This window comes from Spodoptera frugiperda, chromosome 13 (genome assembly GCF_023101765.2).
Source record: "Spodoptera frugiperda isolate SF20-4 chromosome 13, AGI-APGP_CSIRO_Sfru_2.0, whole genome shotgun sequence".
NCBI lineage: Eukaryota > Metazoa > Arthropoda > Insecta > Lepidoptera > Noctuidae > Spodoptera > Spodoptera frugiperda.
The window spans coordinates 8821880-8843455 of NC_064224.1; the positions used below are offsets into that span (position 1 = coordinate 8821880).

The 21576-nt window shown below is 35.4% G+C and overlaps 1 protein-coding gene across 3 annotated transcripts in view; it reads left to right on the forward strand.

Annotated features, from left to right (window-relative positions):
* The first annotated feature begins 1036 nt into the window (after positions 1-1036).
* The window catches only part of LOC118270229 (G protein-coupled receptor kinase 2), an 88333-nt gene continuing 67793 nt past the window's right edge, over positions 1037-21576 (forward strand). For 2 of the 3 annotated variants that reach the window (XM_050697970.1, XM_050697971.1), the window contains exon 1: positions 1037-1558. In XM_050697970.1, coding sequence (XP_050553927.1) covers positions 1507-1558 — 52 coding nt within the window. In that variant the 5' untranslated portion in view covers positions 1037-1506. The remainder of the gene's footprint in view (positions 1559-21576) is intronic. The other variant, XM_050697972.1, reaches the window with a different exon arrangement.

Sequence of the window (21576 nt, forward strand, 5' to 3'; positions counted from 1 at the left end):
TAGAGATGTACAGACTATCCTGAGTACTTATCGGTTTTTTGACAGTTATTAATAATACACAGAATCGATATAAAAATTTATTGTTTGATTTAAAGAAAAGCGATCCAATAGGAAAATTATTTAGATTTAAGGTATCTTATAAATAATGGATGAGCCGTTCCAGTCTTCTTGCTGATTTGCTACTGTGAGACTGACATTTTAAAAACCGTAAACTTTCTTAGTACACTAGCTCTACGGACATCTCTATGGTAGGGACACCCGTATTCTGTCAAAATTAAATGTCAAAAAGTTGAACAAAAAATTATTGCAGTTGGGTTTGAAACAATTAGAAAAAAAATACCATTTGTATGAAAATCAAAATGAAACTTTATCTCACTTTATTGATTCCACTTGAAATTATCATTCTTTCCGTAGCTAAGGCTTTTTCATGTTTTTTATTTAGTGAACACATTGATTGACGTGTAATTTGTTACCAGAGACAAATAATTTCTACCAAATTAGAAGTTTTATTTTCATAAACCTGTAAAACCACAAATTCTTGATTGATACCACGGTTTCACTGAATACCAACATAAACACCATTTACGTTGTTTCATTGTGTCTTACCCTACACTTAAATCTCCCCATTTTTAATTCTCAGATCATCAAATCTAACCCCTAAAAGGCCGGGAACGCACTGTTGCGGGTATTTATGGGTGGCACGGATTGCTTGGACACATACCTTCTTCTTCTACCATCAGGCGATCTGCTTATTTGCCATCTCTCTTATGTATAACGATTAATCTATAATGCATAAAAAGAATGGGACCAGAATGAATCAATGTAGTAATGCTGCTCTATTTCAAATGCACTGATCGGTTTACCTTCTTTTGTCTTATGTTTTTGGCGCACTATGTTTTTTCTAATAGGATTATATTCAAGAATAATGTAGTTCTAAATATTGTTAAATTGAAGTGCAATAAAACAATGGTTTTCTAAATATTACTAAATTACTATTTTTTTCAACGTATGGTAGTTTTCTTAAACATCGGCGTGGCAACTGGAAAGTAGAAACACTGTAAAAGTGGTAATTTTCGTAGCGTATTGCTGTCCGTCATCAATAACTCGCGTAATTCGGGCGTGTGCTCCATTTACGCTTTTATTGAAAGAAACTAACCGTTTTACATCGCCGCCGACGCACACGAGCGTTCGCGCCGTCGTTTGCCGCTCAAAGACTGTCATGATATCGTCCTTTACACCACACCCTTGGGTATCGTGAATCGTAGTCGTGAACTGTTGCGTGTTTATTGCCGACGGCAGCGTTTGAGGCTGTTGTACGGGTTGGATTACGTTAATCTGTGTACGGTGTAGTGTTATGTGTATAAGTTAGCGGTTGCATAGTTGTGTTGGAGAGCGCGGACACATTGATGGGCAGAGTCGTGTGCGGCTGGCAGGCGGCAGACGAGCCGCAGCGGCGGGTGTTTGCTTCCTGGAGGGTCTACGATAAAATCAGCCACACTGGAACTGATGGAATTAGAGAATATCGTCGCGAACACTGTTTATTTGAAAGCCAGAGAGGGTAGGTACCTGATACAATTTTATAAAGCACTTGTTTTCATTATCATAACTTGCGTAGAGTATTGGCGAGACTATAACAGCAATATTTGGATATCTCGTATCACGTTGATTCTTATAAGAATTCAAATAGTTTGGATTCAGAACAGTTATGTTTCAAATACAACTTTTTGACAAACTTTCAAAGAGAACATTAATTTAGTTAATTTTTCGTAAAACCCTTGATTTCAAGTCTTAAGACTAGAAACAAGTTTATCATATGAATTTTATCTTTGAAATAGCATCTCTAACTTTAATATTTACTCAAGCAAAACAACATGTCTAGAAAAAAGTTTCAATACCATTTTCTCCCCAAGATTCTTATTCAAATATCCACCTTATCTATAAATTAATAAAGTTAGTTATTGAATGCAAATTGTTGTTTACTGTACACATATTGATTTGAATTTGTAATATTAATGTCTGGCTCTATAGCTCATGTGTAACTTAGTTGCTGAGAACAATTCCAATATTACTATATTTACACCTCATTGTTATTAATTATTTGATTATTACAATTACGATAACTCTGATTGAGGAAATGGAACATTCGTTTGATAATTCGTAATTGTTTGCGCCCGTAACTTATTAAATTATTGATAAGGATGTTGTTTATTAAAAATACGGGCACAAGATCTTGTTTACGTATTTTTTTAAGTTACGTTTCTGTTTAGTTTTTTCACAACTTGACTTTTAAATGTGTGTTTTATCTATGTTATTGCCGTAAATTATATATTTTAATTTTATATATTCATTTCTAGAATATAGGAATTGTGGAAATAGTAAAGTTTAAGGTTTAAAAAACAAGATTCTACATCAACAACTCGGTTCTTAAATATGCAAAAGACTAGTTCTATAAACCTGTATTGTATTATTAGCTGATGAGTATATGTTGAACGTAGTATGTTGGTACAAAATATTATAATTATGCTTATTAGTCTGTTATTATAGATGTCTCATGATTGGCCGGTTATAAGGATATTTTATAGTTCACTGCATAATAGAAAACACAAACACTTTTTATTTTTGTTTAAACTCCTGAGAAACTAACGGCATTGTACGATTTGGTTAGGAAGAATGTATTCCTTATTTTAAAAGGCACACAATGCAACCGATAAGCAAAGCAGGCAAGGCAGTCTGTGACTCCTATGATGGTGTTATGGGTGTATAGCTTTATTTCAGGTGATCAGTCTGCCCAAACAAAATTATGGAATTTCTTTTTGAAAGGCAATAAAAGAAGAGAAATGGGTGTCAGGCAATAGCTAAACATATTCATGCTGCCTCAAGAAAAAATTTACTATCTGAGATTAGACTAGAAACCTAAGGAGACTCACAGTAAAATTTTTTACACACAATAAAATTAAATATGAGGAATTGAGGTGGCTTTCAACCTAGGTAGTTAACATTTATTGCTGTGTGAATCTTCAACCCTACAACTGCAAAGATACAATGTATTTTTTTTATTGTGTCTCATATACTTGAGAGGGAAGTTACATTCCTTTATGTCCTAACTATAAGGAAACAAAACCAGAGGACACTTTAGTATGGAAATTAAACCAAAATAGTCTTTATGATGCAGGTAATAAAACCTAAGTAACAGTAACAATATTTCATAGTTACCTTGTTTATTTAAACACTAATAAATAATATTTACTAAGTGAATCAATTAATTGAATATGAAATTGGAACTTCAATTAAATTGTTCAAATTAAAATGATATATATATACATTTTGTCAATTCATAAATGTTAGGTATGTACCTAATTGAATACCTAAGTAACTACATATTATAAGTTTATTGTACCAACAAATATGAATATAATTACCAAATAAGGTTTGAATAAAATTGTTATTGTTGAATTTTATAAGTATGGAAGACAGGAAACCACAATACATCCATTTGTGCAACTTAAACTAAATGTTGGTTTTTAAATGAACAGTACAAAACTATACCAACCCTTTTTTTGACGGGGGAAAGTCATCCAATGAGTTCTCCCGCCTTTGGCGAGGCGAGAGGCAGTGTCAGACTCTTACTGACTAAAAACTACCCCGTTCCTACTTCTGCCCTTCGAGCTGGAGCCCCGGTTAACCTGCTAGGTAGTCCGCAGCTCCGGAAAAAAATACCAACGTAATACATCGACGAAAAAAAATTTCATACAAAAAGTCGTCTTTGCATTTGCAATTTCGATAAAAATACTAAACACTCTTCGTATCCCATTTCTCGAAGAACTTAATGGGCTATCTGACATTACGATCACTTAAGGAGAGTATACAGTATGGATAAAAAACAAAACCTTTTCATAAAACCGCTAGCCTTTCATAGCTGCCTATAACATGGGCATTCATACAAGAAATGAATAGCATCAGAGAACAAATCAATGAAGCTATAATTAGTTTCCTTTAGCTACAAACGGTCGTCTAAAATGTTTAATTAAACATTCATCCTGTTTTTAAACAATCCTACATTATTAGCTGGACATTGTATGTTATTATATGTTCGTACGTTTTACCTGCAATTATGTGCCACTTACGTCTGTTCTGTACAACGTAGGTATTTTAGTCCATAAGGCAATGATATAATATCTAAATTGATCACTCTGATGAGGAAAATGCCCATAGATCACACTGACTGTTAATAACAGGTTGAAAAAACATAACTACGTATAATTTATTCAAAAATAAGCTGGTCATCTATGATGTAAGATAAAAATATGTTGGAAATTAATTGCTCTTAAGATAGTGTTGTGATCTGAAGCTATAGAAGACCTATCATTCTAAAGTACGGACATAAAGATTATTTCTAAAGCGAATAATATAACTTAGCATGAATCGACAGGTCTCAAATTCAATTCGTCAAATTCTTACGTAAAAAATATTTATCAGCTAGCACGTGAAGTCATGTTACCGATATCGTTTGTTACCTAGCAACAAGATTACGTACTTCAAGGGCCTCGAACATCCGAGGAGACGTGTGGAGAATTTCACACGAACTATTGTGTTTATACCCATTATTTCCTGGCGAGAGTTTGACCGGAAAGCAATCCGTTCAATAAGACTGCGTTGCCAGATTTATGCCGTAAAGAAGTTGAGAAATTCGCACGTTCTTCCTGCTCCAGTTATGCTCCGAATTACAGGAAAAACTAGCGGAAGAATGCTTATCTAAACACTAGTGCTAGACTTCCAGGATATAGAGACCAGATCATTTCTGTGCAATTTAGATAACTACCCGTATCTTCAAAAAGATTCGCAGATTATCCGTGAACACCGGTTAACTCGCATGATTTGCCCATTCTGTTAAGTGAATGAACACTACATACCGTGAACATTGCCGGTTGAGGAAGTCAGTTTAGCACACAGAATTTGCATGAATATCCTAAGTGACTTCATTATGTAGCTATCTAAGCGGATAATGTATAGAAACAAACTTTAAGTGTCTATAAAGAGGTGTATGTAAACGATATCAAATTAATGACTAAGGTCCTTATGTTGTAATTAAAACCAAATAGGTTTATTCAAAGTGAGGCACGCTTCACCCTTGTAATTGTACCTACCATCTATCTATTGCGGAAGAGCAAACATTGTCGACAGGGGTAGTATCGACCTTTCCAACTTGGAACAACAGACCCATTGAACGTAGAAATGCCGGTAAAGGTTGAGTTAAGGGTGAACTTACGTCTTTGCTATCTAAATGTCCTTTAATACAAGTACTTTACGGTCAAGGACATCGGTTCAATAAGATTTGTTCCAAAATACACTCTAGTAGTGCTATTTTAGACACAATATTGATAAGCAAAAATGAACGAATCACGCATATTTAAGGTATCCAGTTTTTTTATGTCACTTATGTAGCGTATGATCCTTAGATCAACAAACTATTTGCCAATGTCAACCCGTTGCCGAGTATTTAACACCTGCAACAATAACACGGCCTAAGTAGCAATCACTGTCTAACATAATCTATTGCCATACTCCTTCCTTATATGTAGTTAACCGGTATTGTACGCATCTACATAAATACGAGGAAAAATATCATAATATATTAAAATTGCTGACGTACATAAAAAGCTGACCATCTCATTAGATAAGTTTACTTGCACGCGACTGTAAGTTTGTAAATAATACGTTGCCCTTGAAATATGCACTAGGTTCGATTTTTTAGAGTGGGCTGTTGCGTAGGAGTGGCCGTGAATCCGAATGTAATCGAGTATTGCTTGCTCGATACAGAGTAGTGACCCCCGGGGCTTGGATGTTACGGTAATCTAGATTAAGTGTCGACTGACTAGATTGACGATGTATTTTCGGCTGTAGGAACTAAAAGATTTTGTTGACTTCGAACTGTCAATGGAAATGGAGTTTGTACTTCGATTAAAATAATTTTGTTACGTCTCTTGAGGTTATTAGCCTAAAAGCAGTTTATCGTACAGACTACTAAAAGATTTGTACCCGTTTTTTATCTAAAATTGGAGGATAAAAGAGAAGTTTGAAATGTAAGTAGATTGCAAACTTCCATTACTGTAAACATATTCCTTTATACACTCAGGATATAAGCAATAATGCATATGTTGGCAGTATTCAATAAAAACTCCATACAATCCCCCTTCGCCGGATATTTTGCCGTACTCCTGAAAATGTGTAGTCCAATATTTTTCTTCCGTTAGATTTCCTGGACGGAGCGGTGTAGTAGAGGGTCGACCGGAACTTAGGAGATTGCTTTCCAATTACAATTTTATGTTTAAAACGTATTTTAAAGGTTCACAAAGGAAATTTCTGTAGTTTTCTTTATAACCTTTTTTTTGTTACGGATACTTTTAAGTTAAAAGCATATATTATATAAAAATAACTAACGGAGGTTCTTTTTATTTATGAAGTTAAAATGAGGTAATAATCGCTGATCGAATTGTTACGTAACAAAAACAAACTTAACCTTGATTTAAACAAGAGAAAGGTGATTGTTTTCAATTCAATCAAGCTAATCGTCAACCGGTGTGGTGCGGATTCGGTTCAATGTGACAACTAGTGCTTTCAGCAATATATTATATACAGTTTATAAGATTCTTACCGATGGGGCCCAGTAGGGCAGATGGCTGATCCGGAGCTGTGGACTACCTAGCGGGTTTACCGGGGCTCCGGCTCGAAAAGTAAGAGTAGGAATGGGGTGATTATTAGTCAGTAAAAGTCTTACACTCCCTCCCGTCGTGGTTGGACGATTTTCCCCCACAAAAAAAAATTGAGTCAAGATTTACCAATAGATGTACTTCGCTCAACGGAGAATCTGCGACGACGATGCCATTGCGATTTGCGTTGCCCTCATAATGGATTACAGGGGGAGTGACCAATTACCAGCCGGCCGGGTTTGATTGCCATTCAATTAATTGGGGCTCTCCCTATCCGACTCATAACCAAATATATCAGGTAAACTTTGACCGTACAGTGTTCCTAACTGTATTTAAGTATGGTGTGGTGTGGTTTTAATTACCAACATTGTGTGCCTAATTGCGTGCGAATATACTGGATAATCACTCTGTATTAGGTTTCCGGCAATGTGGTGTTGATAGTTGTATCCTGCTGCTATCGCTCCGGGCATGCATGTGTTTTGTTATTTCAATACCTCATTGACGTAATAAATGTCAATAGTATCTGCTTTTAGAGCTTTGGAAACGTTTATTTTGTTATTTAGTTAATTGCCGGTTTAATATTCGAGCTACAGTTTGGAATGAGCACCTAGCTTTCACACGGATAGACTGACAGACTATTATTTATTTCTTTATTTGTTGATGTTTCAAAAGTACCTAAGTATTTATGATTTAATTGGATTAAATGATTTTACTTTGACATATCTATTATACACATTTTGGACTACATGTTTAGTCATTAAGCTGGGTAGTCAAAAATGTGGAATATCAAAATCTTTGGTTTTCCAATCAAGAGATAAAGGGTGATGTTTATAACGACGAAGTCTTGGAAGATACAAAGGAGGTCAAAGGATTTGTTTTGGCAAAACACAAACTATCTTCACTGCTTATGTTACCCTTGTCCCTAAACTAACAGAATTACAAAGTGCCGTAAGCCGTGAAACCTTTACTTACAAATAACACTTCCATGTAACCACACTGCCTTAAGGAGAGTGGTTTCTGATCATGGAAGTCTTAAGAATAACTTTTGGTCAGCATATCGATATCTGGTTGTGTGCCAAAGTTTTCTCATATATTTGCTGTACGTTGGTGTTAGGGTGTATTTTCCTTTGATGTTTTGGGAAAATTTAAGGATACTTTTAGATTTGTGAAACGCGATTCTAAGGAAGTCGAGAGACGTAATCGTTACTAGGTTTACTTACTTACATTTTTGATACAAAGAAACGTATTTTTTCTCGTACATTATTTCTATTATTATTTGCCTATATTACTTGTAACTCGTTAATTTTGATTACATTGAAGATTAGTCCATGTAAACTTTTATCTCAAAACAGATTTCAGTCCAAAATATTTGTTTTTCTGGAATTCCCGATGACAATAGTCCGTATCAGCTTAGTATGATAAAAAGTCAGGATTTACGCGTCACGTTGGCGGATTTTCCCAATCTTTTCGGAATCATATTGAATGAGTTCAGAGGTTACAGAGTTTTACATACATGGGAATTAACGCAAACGGTGTAAACACTGTACGTAGACATTAGTAAAAACTTTATTATAACTTTCGTGAGACATACTAAATTAATTATTATGTTATCGACTTACTCATGTAACTGTTTGACGAATGTTTTGCGCTCATGATTGCTAGCATGGCTTGAAGCCTAGCTGTGGACTACCTAGCGGGTTTAGGGGCCTGGTTTGAAAAGCAGGAGTAACTAGGAACGGGGTGATTTTTAATCAGTAAGAATCATACACTCCTCTCGCCTCACCCAAGGCGGGAGAAATCATTAGACGATTTTTCCGCCTCAAAAAAGCATGGCTTGAAACTAGCAGTAACGTGAGTAAGCCGATAAAATAATAATTAATTTACGCTCTAAAGAATATTAAGAAGAAATTCGTTTGAAGAGTTTCCAATAACTTACCTACATTACTAAAAACAAGTAACAATATTATTATTCTGGTTTTCAACAAAACGTTATTCCTTTTGACAGAGACTGCATTACCTTCGAAATGAGATGAAAATTTTACATCAAGTTTTCATTACTTAAAGTGCACTTAGTAAGTATTCGAAAAGGCCCAAGTAACTCTTTGCTCGTAAAATTGAAGATATTAATGCTGCAGACTGGATGTTATTGCCAAGTTTGCAACTGGCTTTACTGGTTAACTAAATAGAATCTTGAATACTCTTCATTTTAAGATGGTGAACAGTTATTTTACAGGTTCTGGTAAAGGATAAAGATAGGTACATATTTTATTAAATGTACATATATAATGATGTCAAGACTTTTGTAATAGACCACATACCATTATGGATGCAATAAATACTTGAATACCTGTGACTCCTCTGGCGTTGCGGGTGTCCACGGGTGGCGCTGATCGCTTACCATCAGGTGATCTGTCTGCTCGTTTGCCCTTACTCAATAAAAAAGTAGGTAATTTTGGTAAAAAATAAAGTTAATCAATATTAATTTTGTTTTAGCTGTTTCATTTCATAAGGTTTCGTATTTAGCCACTATTATGGAATCAAAACCGCTGCAAGTCGTATCTGAATTTGTCATAAATTCTGGAGTCAGAACCAAAAATACACTGCAATCTAAACCGATATCTATGACACGAACTTGTAAAGAAGAAAATCGATTGAAAGTCCCAATTGCAATATACAAACAGCTAGAGATCATCACTTACATATTCCGGGTGGCACTGCGCGATATAAAAATATTCTCCCAAAACTTTTTCTAAGTGGAAGCAACTTCAAAGAATCCAAACTTTGCCAGGGTTGGCAACTAACAAGTATAATACATAAAGTAATCCCTGTAGGGGTGTCCAAAGGTGTATAGTTACCCTCATTAATTCGGTGATAACGGTCAGGTACCATGAAATGAAAGACGAGCCTTGAAACTTAGATTTTTGGACAATATTTACGAGCTTTTACTTAACTTTTCTCAAGTAAATCATAATTAATGATGTTTTAGTTTCTTTTTTTTATGAAACACGCCGGTAATCGAGCTCATGTATCACCTGATGGTAAGCAATCGCCGCCGCCCATGGACACTTGGAACACCAGAGGCGTTACAAGTGCGTTGCCGGCTTTTTGGGAGTTAGGAATTTAAGGGTTGTTGTTCGGGAATCGGGAATCGGGATTGGGAGGATTGGGAAGGGATTGGGAATTGGGTCTCCGGTAACCTCACTCACACAACGAAACACAACGAAAGCGTTGTTTCACGTCGGTTTTCTGTGAGGCCGTGGTATCACTCCGGTCGAGCCGGCCCATTCGAAAAGTTTCTCTGGCAATAGCTATATGGGACGTTATTACGTACAGAAAGATCATAATAATTTGTGCTATTGTGCGCATCATTTCAGGGAATTCGCGATATTTTTACACTTTATTATAAGCATGTACCTAAATACAGATCTGTTTAAAAATGAAACTAAAGTTTATTGTTCAAAACTCAGACTATTATTTATCAGTTCTCGATACGATAAACAGAACATTAATTTACAACTACCCAACGAAAACAATTCTATTTGACTCTCCTATTGTTATTCAATTGCTATCCGAAATTGTTGGAATACCCTCTCAATAGTTCGCGCATGGCAACCGGTAAAGACGTACCTAGGTACTAGTACTTACATCACTGACTCTAATTTCCCAGGAGGTTTCAAGTTTTCCTAGAATTTCATTAAGAACTAGCTTCATGCCTTACCAGTTTGAGCTGCATGAACGAAATATGGTCGTTGCAAATTACATTTTTATTGCCCCTCTCGTAAAACTAAGATTAAAAGAGATATTAGCGATTAAATGCGCGCTTTTATTTTGCATAAAGATTTAATGAATCATGAATATTTTACTTTATATATTGTACTTAATTTTTTTTTGTCTGTGTTAAGTTTTAGACATATTTAATTAAACCTTACTGATGATTGTTGAAGAGAAGATTTCTTTCTATTAAATTATGAGCGAGTATCCAGAGTTTCTTATTAGTTACTAACTATCGCACTTAGAGATATTGATAATGATTACTTAAAGTTTCCCTTAGTAACGATTTTGTATAAAAAACAATTGCTAATGACTGGGTTAAGTAACCATTAAATAACTCTGCGGCGGCGGTAAACGATATTAATTTACGTGGAGGTCATATGCTCCATTTAATGGACAGGAATAAGTCTGTAAAAATTACAGTCATTAAAGTAACGCTCGCCCGTAATACGATTGAAGAAATAGCAAAAATCTTACCCGCGAAGATATCTTTACAATACAAAGGAAGCTTGAAGAGAAAAATATGGTTTTCTATAAATATCTGTCATTGTAATCTATCTTACGATATTAACGCACACTCCGCTGCTCTTTATGCCCACGCTTATAAAAGGTTTCACATTTTTTTTGATCAATGACATGCCGAATTTTTGGACCGATTTCCGTGAGAACTCATAAAGATAAATGGATTTAATATAATACCGGAGTTCCGCTTTTCTAATTTCCATGTAATTTCGAGTACAAACAAACATCTTTAATGTTCGGATGGTTTATCAATCGCCAGTCTGTTTTCTGTTACGAAATTCTGGAGAGAAATGAAAATATTTCTCTTTGAAAAAAATTGTCTAAAGATCGCTAAACCGAATCTGTCACTACCAGAGGGTCTACTCCGGTTCTCGAATGCGAAGTTTCGTTTAATCTTCGGCCGTAGGTTTTATTGATTTACTAATAGAATTACTTGAAATAACGTTTTATTTTTAATTTCATATCATAAACTATTTATTTATCTTCATTTCATTCGTTCATTTTTGTTCACGAAAGTTCGCAATAAATAGAATTGTAGTATGCAATCTGCGAAGTTTTTTCGTTCGTTCGTTAAATTAGAGTAGGCCCCCAGTTAGTTTGAACGTATTCGAGTTTGACCTTTGCTTGCGTTCATGAGCGATTTGCTTTGATATTTTCTCTTTATCGCTTTTTTTAAGTACAAAGTATAATTTGAATCAATGGGGATAAAAGACGTCGAAAGATGACATAGAAGTGCCTCATTATAAGATCCTTATCTGTACCTATTAATGTTATAATATTGTGAAGCTGAAAGAGCCGCTTTGTTTAAATACATTGGTCTAATTAAACTAACTGTTGGATGAATATTTTGTTTTTTTCTATGAGTTTAGAATCAAAGGTTCATGACTGTATAATGCCCTAAAAACTTAATGACTAAAGCTGCACCTGAATTCTTGCCAAAGGGATGATGACGGGGTGTGAAAATAAAAAAAATCTATTTAGTCCGTCACTAAGGTAATGAAAAAATAAACACGTATTATTTTATTTTCTCATAGTTATACGATAACAATTTCCACAAAGAAACGAATCAAGTTTAGGAGTGGGACCAAATACGTCATTTCTACGTATAAAATGTACCTAGAAGTGACATCACGCGATATTTCAAATCGATATATCTTCGAAAGTATTTGTTTCTGTAATAAAATTAAAAATACGTGTCTAATATTTTAAAATAATCTACAAGACGGACATTAAAATAAAAATTAGTCAATATAAATTGAATTGCAATGTAGAAGATTACAAAATTGTGACGTGTCTTTGTCTCTAATTCATAATTTAATCAATGGACCTGACCATCAGGGCATTTGACTTAAGGTCTAACAAGCAGTATAGTCCACACGTGTATAGTCCACAGTAAATAACATCATATACAGTTGACTAATTTCCCCAGAGGTGGGCGGTAGGTCTCCACGCGTCAGCAGTTTGACATGTACAAAGAAATTGATTAAATGTTGTAACGTTATGTACGCATGCGAATAACGAAGGTATGGTGTTAATTAGGGATGTAACGAAGGTAGTTTTATCGGAACAGAAGGCGGAGTCGGAGTTTTTAAATTTACTTTATCGGAGTTGGAATCGGAATCGGAGTCGGAGGAAGGATCAGAAAGTGATGGCATGAGAGAGAATTTTTATTTAAGGACAAATAAAACATTATTTCATTCATACTCGACTCTTATGAACAGTATCCTTAGTATGAGTTTGCTTTAAGTTTAAAGTAATCGAAACGAGAGGCGTTCGGCGCTCTGATTGGACGATTCGAACCCGCTAAACCAGCCACCGCGCCAATGCAGTAAAACCGTAAAGTACGAAACGAGAGGCGTTCGGCGCTCTGATTGGACGATTCGAATAAACCAACCAATCAGAGTACCGAACGCGCTTTCCTTACGATACCTTTAAACGTAAAGCAAACTCGTACTAAGGCTACAGGTTCATAGTATGAACATTCCGCCGTCGCCGCTATGTTATGCTTAGACCTCCGATTAAAACCTTCGATTTAAAAGTGTCGGAGCCGAAGTCAGAAGAAGGTGTAATAATAATCGACTTAACGGAACCGGAGTTGAAGCACCGTAACATCCCTGGTGTTAATTAATATAATGAAGATAACAGATATTAGTTAAATTGGCTTGTTATTGTATGCTAAGGTGTACTTGTAATATTAAGTTTTGACGTGTTACCAGAAATCTGTTAGGGTGTTGTATTTGTTAGGTAGCTTTCTGCTAACGGCTTTGTCTATTCAAGATGGATAATCGATTCGTTGAATAATATTTGGATACTCGTATATGTAGGTACTTAGAACCTATCACTTCCAAACATGCAATTTCATCATGTCTACAAAACAAAATGTTTAGTTTGAAATTCTTCAATTAAAATTAGTTAAGTGATTTAGGAGTTTAAAGAGAGACCTTCAAATCTTTAAGAAAAGACCGTATTTATTTTTAAAAGGCCGGCAACGTGCTTGTTACTCCTCTGGTTTTGTGGGTGTCCATGGGCGGCGTTGATCGTTTACTATCAGTTGCAGTTTACCCCTGTTCCATAAAAAAAGGGAATTGGCTTACTTTTCCATCTATAGGTATGAAGATTCTCGTTCAAACACGTGATTGGAACTTGTCAATATGCAAACTATGAAAGAAACACAAGTACCTATAGCAAATACCTGTTTTGTGTAGCGAGTAGCGACATTTAGAAGCGTGTCTAAGTGAATGCTCATACAATTAGGTCTCTGTCCCCGCATCGAACCACGTTAATTAGTTACGCTCTTCTAATTTTAGAATTTTTGTAATCAACGTTTCTCTATCATTGAGAATGGCTAGCTATTTAAAACTGAACTTAATTTGTTTTAGAATTAATTATCGATATTTTGGTTAAAAGAAAAATACTTTGTAAGGAGATTCTAACGTATATAAAGGCGGGCAAATTAATATTTGTTGTGTTTTATGTAATACGAAGTATGGTTATATGATTAGCGCAAAAATATGGCTTTGCCCTCCTATGAAATAGGAGATATACAAATTAAAAAAAAACAACCTCACTCAATTCGGAACCAACAATATAAAATGATTATAACTTTTATCACACAAACCGGTTCATTCGAATATTTTTTTAATATCAACAAGGCTGCTTATCACAAGGTCGATGTTACTTTGTTACATATTAAAAAACAAAGCTCAAGGTCATTTGCCATTATCCTGTATCCTGAACTTTAGGGGCGTTGTCGTGTATTTTTTATTAGTTATGTCATGGGTTTGTTGCTAACCAAAATATCATGAAATAAAGTAAAGAAGAGTTTATGTTTCAACTAGTGAATTATCATTTAAATAATCCTGCAGGCCTTGATGTTATTTAAATGATTTTGCAGTTCAGCATTAACCAGTCATCCATATCAATTTCTTTCTAGCTCTATGTTAATAGTAAAAATGATTAATTACCTAATTAATATGAAATCACTTATGATTTAGCTTTGAAATTAATATTTATGAAAATGCTAGGTAATCATAAAAGTTTCTGATACTGAATTTGATCTTGTTAAAATTAATAAAATTGTGTCACCGGGGTTTTGGTGCGAAATCTTTGACATGATTTAAGGTCATGACTTTTCTCCCGACGTACCTACACTTGAAGGTATTATTGAATAGTGCACACTTTGCGCTGAAATAGAGACTTTTGAAGCTGAAAATGTAAAATGTTACCTGAGCCAAAAGCGAGCACAGCGCTCTCGTACGAATGCAACTGAAGCATTGAATCGAAATATACTTTTATTAGAAAACATTTCGTTGGCGGACGCCAAAAAAATCACGTCTACCACAGCGTGGGATTTTCGTTTACAAACACAAATCTCGAATAGCTCAAACTGGACAGATTGCCAATTTAAAACTGTTGTAATTAACGTTAATGTTAATTAAATTTAACATTCAGAAGTGGGTCAACCAGATCGCGTAGTTGTAAAAGTAATTAAATTCATCTGTGTTTTTTTATGTGCTTCAAATGTCAAAGGCTTTAAGTTGTTAGCCCCGTTGTGTCTTAGAATGGTGTTGTAAAAGTTTGTAAGATGTTTATTAATTATTCACCTACCACCTACTAAGAAATATAGTATTTTCGGAGGTTTAATAACTAGTCTTATGTTCTAAGATTCAGTTCTTATTAACTATGATTGAGCTCTTTTTGTTGAGAGCATTTTTTGCTTGCCACTAACAGGGACGCATACCTCATTCTTCTCATTATGAGATTTGATCCACGGGATGAGTAGTTATTGTAGAATTTAGATTTGTGCTCGGTATGTACCCTGTTCTACTATCATTAATGTAATCTTATGTCTGAGAGACACCAATTCTAACAAATGTTATCCTTCTACTAATACAAATAGAGATCAAATTAACTCTAACCATTACAATAACATCAGCAATTTTCTCCACTACATTGCTTAATTGGAAACTATGCTCTAAGTACTCTTCTTAAGTGAATGATGAATTATATGGAAGGACTATAAGCACACAAGTAAAACCACTTAGCAAGCCGTTACCATGCGACTTAGCCAAGTTACCCATTTGCTGATTGATGGCCGACCGCCCCACCCTGTAATGGTCGTCTGCACATTGCAGATTTAAATACGATTCCGAAATAGAATTCCAATCTTGGAATTTGGAATGGCTTTTCGTGTTATCCTGATAGTTATTACTCAAGTTCTTTTTTTTTATAGATTAAAATAAGAAGAAAGATGGCACCCATTGCATTGTTAATCGCAAGTAACTGCTTCGATAGATTTTTGATATCAGACCCGTCTAGCGACTTTATATGAAGTGTGGCATAGTGACAAGTTTATTTTAAGTGTGGGAGAGCCATACTTTGGCACGAATGCGCTGACGGAGTGATACCACTGCCTACCATAACGCGTGCGTTATGTAATTGAGGTTGAGGCCCAATTACCCCCTTCCCAATCCCCGATTTCCCAAAAACCCTTAAATTCCTAACGCCAGGTGTGCCTGAGTAGTGGTAATTGCTTACTATGAGGTGATTTCTGATCGTTTACCGTCTTATACCATAAAAAACGCAGCTTGCTTCTCATGACCTAAATTACTAATTTATTTATCACTAAAATCTCTAATCTCATCACTAAATCTTAGGACTTGTTTGATTGCAATAGCTATACGGAGCTCGCCTCAATGATTCCTCATCTCTTCGATTGATCAATCATTAACGATTGAGTCTGTACATACATCTGTGTTATTCCAATTGCCTGATAGCCGACCAATACAATCAATGCGTGTACCAGTTTATCATTACTTAATTGTCATTAAAATGAATGTATCAGTGTCGCATTACTCATGCTTGAGTTCTCCGGTGATATACGACTGTTCTGATAACGTGGTTTAATTGAGGTCTTTGTTTGGTTCGGCCGACCATGTGTTCTGTACCATCTTTGGGGGTCACTAATTGACTTTGTCTAATTAGAATAGTGCTACATAATAGGCGACTGATTATGGAAAGTTCTGGAGAATGTCCTGATTAAAGACTTGATGCTAGAATGCCAGAACTCCACAATTCGGTTATCTATGCTAATACAATAAAATACTTTTACGTAACCTCCCTAGCCAAAAGGGTGCGTGCGCTTACAACTTTTTAGGTCTTTTTGTCAAAAATAGTTGTGGGGCGTATGAACGAATGAGCCCCCGGATCGATACAGAAACTTGTATATTGTAGCACCAAGGCCTTAGTAAAACCTCCGACATATTTCTCTTTTATTTTTATTGCCTGTTATTACTATAATGTATGCAAGAAATGTGTGTCTTCCCTCACCATTCACCCCGACACTGTAAGAAAGGGCGTATAGCCAAAGTTATGGTTTATTCATGCTGATTTGATAATAAAGTAAAACATAAAAAATATGGAATATATCTACGCACACATAAATTCAAAGATAAAAAGAAATTTGTATACGATTCTGTTATACTAATTTGGTGTTTGCATATTCGGTGTGTCCCATTGGGGAGAATTTTTCTACTGATGTTTTATTTTTGTCTCTGTAGAGTTTACTCACCTTTCGGGTAACAGTCTACACCCTACATCTTTACGTTTATACCTAAACATGTGACAAAGGGTTGTTACGACAACCCTGATTGCTTTCGTCGTCACATTTTATCCGTAACGACTGTCGATCAACCGTATTCGTATGATAATAAGAACGAATGGCCTCCACTAAGCCGAAACTTATCGATTCCGATCTAATGCTGATTATTTTCTTAACAAAAACCGCCCTCAATTTCTGTCCGATCGGAAAATGAGGGCGAAAGATCGGGCCCCTCTTATGTAGGTACACATGGACATTAATAGAATCATTAAGTTTTATACCCTTAGGTGTTAACGAGCGAATAAAGGTTCCATCTAACATCTTATTACGTGATCTTCGTATGAGAATAATATACATTATGTTTTAGTGGATAATTGGGGCCCACTGTAGCTTAGCGTCTAGGGTTATACCTAAAAAGATAGCTGAATCTACAGGGTCCAACTCCCCGCCCTTTGATAGTGCCTAACATTTGGTGTTAAGAATTTAATCTGATTCATTAAGTAGCAAGTTATTATTACTATTTTTGAGAGAGCACTATTTACATGATCACTGACTAATTGTCCACGTTTGAGTTTAAATAATAAAGAGGTATCATCAGCAAACAGTACTATCCCATGGTTATCCTTTACAAGGTAAGGTAAGTCATTAATATAAATAAGAAATGCTACTTTACTTATCAAGCCCAGATTTTAATATACAAGTTTAAAATAATACAAGTAGATTTCAGTACTTTTCATGAATACAATAATGTAATGGTTTCAAACATTAAAATAACTCAATATTATTATTAAAATAAACTATGAATCTCTGAAAATGTTCAATTAACTGTAAGTTGTTTAGGTTTATATTAACAAGGCTTGTTGTTGGGAGGTATACAAGTGGAGATTTGACCTATTTATCATTTGTTGTACAAGTCTCAAGGACGAGGGGTCCTCCGAAATGTTCTCACAATAGCTCCAAATTAAGGCTCTTCAGTTAACGAAAACAACTCAACTACGTTCAATAGAGACGTTGGGACTTAAGATTTATACTTGAAGCTGTTAAGATCAGTCCATTTTCTACTTTAAACGTTATTTCTAGGGAATTAAAGAGATGCTTCTCTTCCTACCTGCTCTCAAGTTCTTTGAAAAGGCCACTTCATTTTCTTTGTTTGTAAAAATTATCTGATTCTTGAAGAATTATCTTATTCATTTCAGTTATTCTTTTGTACTGTAACATTCAGTCCTATCGTTCTTGAGACAGTTTGCAAAATTTATTTGAATCAATACTTTCTGCTTCGATGGTGGCACATTAAACAGCTTTTACGACTCAAGATACCCATTGAAAGCAAACTTTGTTCGATGGCTTATATTGTTGTGATATTAGATACAAAATAACAAAGTTGGCGAGCCGTTATAAAACTGTATTCTCACACTCGTGAGTGATGAAACAAGAGTTCATTATTATAAACGTCATTATAAAATATGATTTGATTAAGTGGTGAAACGGCCGTCAGAGGAGACCCACTTTTGATTGAATTCATTTATAAGTCATGACGTTTGAAGACTCGCACGGCCGCCTGCAAACACGTTTTGTTATTGTTGTAGAGATATGGAAAGTGGTTGGTGATTTTAAATAGAATTACTAGTGTGTACCGGGCCAAGACGACAGGTTTTATTATTCATTCTTTCTTAGCGATACGACATGGCTCATCTAACTAGATTTAGCTCGTGTTTGTCTTTATTCTAGTTGCAGCTTTGGCTTAATGGACCCGAAAACCTGGGTTTTCTTCCAGAAAGAATCAATTTGACGTTTCAAAATTTTTATGTTCTATGTGTTTTTGCCATTTTTTGGATCTTTCAAATCGCCAAAAACAGGTCATTGCCTTAAAGTCGCTAGTGTCAAATCTCAACCAGTTATAGTGACGTAATTTTCTTGTTATGCTGATAGCATTGCTGATGGTAAGCAATAAAAAATACATACCTAGGTATTTGAATATTTGGACAGTAGGTATATCGCAGGTTTTTAACAAATATCGATTCGTTGACGTCATTTGGTGAGTTATTACCTACCAGTGTTGGTTGTTTGGTATTAAATATTAATTTATTTATATAATATTAGTAATATGGTTTGTTGCTATACGGAGACTATATAGCATGACTTTTTTTAGGAAAAAGGTCGAAAGCTATTGGGTAGGTAGTTCTAAACATCTCGCGATGTAAGTACTGGCATTTCTGAGCGAAGGAACTTGCAAGTAATCTGGCTAGCCCAGCGTGTTTATCGATTCGGGCAGGGTCGTGACATTGGAGTTTTTCTGCCGGGAATTTCTCAGTAATTGTATGTAATCCGAGAATGGAAATGTGTCCGATAAGTGGGCCACCAGGGGGCGTGCCAGTCACCATTTGCTGGCTAACTTATGAGCTCATAACGTCAGCAGGGAAGTAAGGTCCCATCATAAAGTTTTATTTGCAGATCGGTTTCGGCTTTCGGCGCCCAAAATGTAGGCCCACTCTACTACGCTCTTATTTATTATTTTATGTTTCTGACGCTCATTCTCCTTACTTATTTTGATTAAAACCAAAGCAATGATCATGTATTTCCAAAGTTCCGACACGTTATGTAGTAAATCTAAAATAACGTTTTTATCCCAACCCATTTAACGAAGCACTTCATTTGAATTGTTTACCTTCCAATCAGCGGCTGTCTAACCGAACGAGCTTAAAGCAAACTCGAGCATCGAATCAAAACGAAACTATCGAAAGAATTAGAAACGTTGAAAAACTAACATTTATTCGCATACATTACAGTAACGTAAGTATTACGATGGGCGCTATAACTCTTGGTAATCTCACGTTACTTCAACCAGTAACAATAATATCGATAATTGAGGATCGTGACTAATCTTTGAGAGCTCGAAACGAAAATCTCTCAAATGAAGACACGATCGACCGAAAACGTAACACAAATGTTTATTTTAAAACGCGTATATATTTCAATTTGGCTATAAATTATCCCGTTTCAAGAGTAACCATTGACGGATACTCGTAAAGAAAGATGCGGTCCCACCATCACAGACGGAATAACTCGGTTGCATACTTGCGTTAATTTAATTTATTGCTCGTAAAATTTGTAATTAGTTAGGTGTGCAACCGATGTTAACTGTTTATGTGCTTGTTATTGGCCGGGATAACTGTTATTTTGCTGTAAAAACTACCTCGTAATTGCTTAGTTGTTCTGTTTTAATTATTTGGGTTGAGTAATAAGACTTATTTGGCTTGTCTCATAGTGATGCTGGACTTGAGTTCTAATCTTAGTCCCATCATCATCATCACAAGTTGTTATCATCATTGTACCTTTTTTTTTGAGGGGGGAAAATCATCCCATGACTTCTCCTGCCATAGGCGAGGCAAAAGGGAGTGTCAGAATCTTACTGACTAAAAACCACCCCGTACCTACTCCTGCTTAGAGCCGGAGCCCCGGTAAACCCGCTAGGTAGTCCGTAGCTCAGGAATTTAAGGCATAACAGCCACGGTTTTATAATCATATAGCTGGTTATTAGCTAGTTGCATTCAAATTATAAATACAAGGCAAGCGCCGTTATTTACCTTATTGCTCACAAATTCAATTAAATATTTATTTATGTCCGACCAATGACGTATGTGTACAAACATACACACACATATCTACTATGATACGATGATATTACTAACAAAAGTAATCTGTAATGTAAAAATAAGTTGGGTTTTCCTTCCTGACGCTATAACTCCAGAACGCATGTACCGATTTCCACGGATTTGCATTTGTTGGAAAGGTCTCGGGCTCCATCAGGTTTGTAACAAAGAAAATTTGGGAAAAATTAACATTGGTGGCGAAACGGAGTTCGCCGGGTTTGCTAGTTGATATATAGAAACTAGAAGCGGCTATACACCTTACAAATTAACTGTACAGTTAAATTGTAACTTTAACTGTACAGACGGACTGTACAGTTAAATTGTAACGTGTTTAAGCTGCATGTACTGTACGTATGGATCTGTGATTTAATTGCTGTATAATTCAATCGCAAATGTTTAATCATTTACATTACAATATTTTCTCAGTTATCGATAAGTAGTTTTCATCGGTTCCAGATATTACCACTTATTTATACTCCATTGGGAGTTCGTTTTCATAAGTGCTAATGTCTTTCTGACTCAATCGTGTGGCAAAGTGGTTGCAAAAATGATTGTTGTGATTGATTTTTAGTCTGTTTTACTGCTCGGTCTCTATTGGTCGTAGCGTGATGTTTTATAGCCTATAATTACCTTCCTTGATATATGATATTGTATAGCGGCATTACGTGCCGTAATGTGCACCTCTGCCTACCCCTTCGGGGATAAAAGGCGTGAAGTTGTGTGTGTGTGTGATATATGATAAATAGATTTCCTCAACACAAAAATTAATATTAAAATCGGGCAAGTAGTGCCATAGATTAGCGCGATCAAACGAACGAAGAACTCT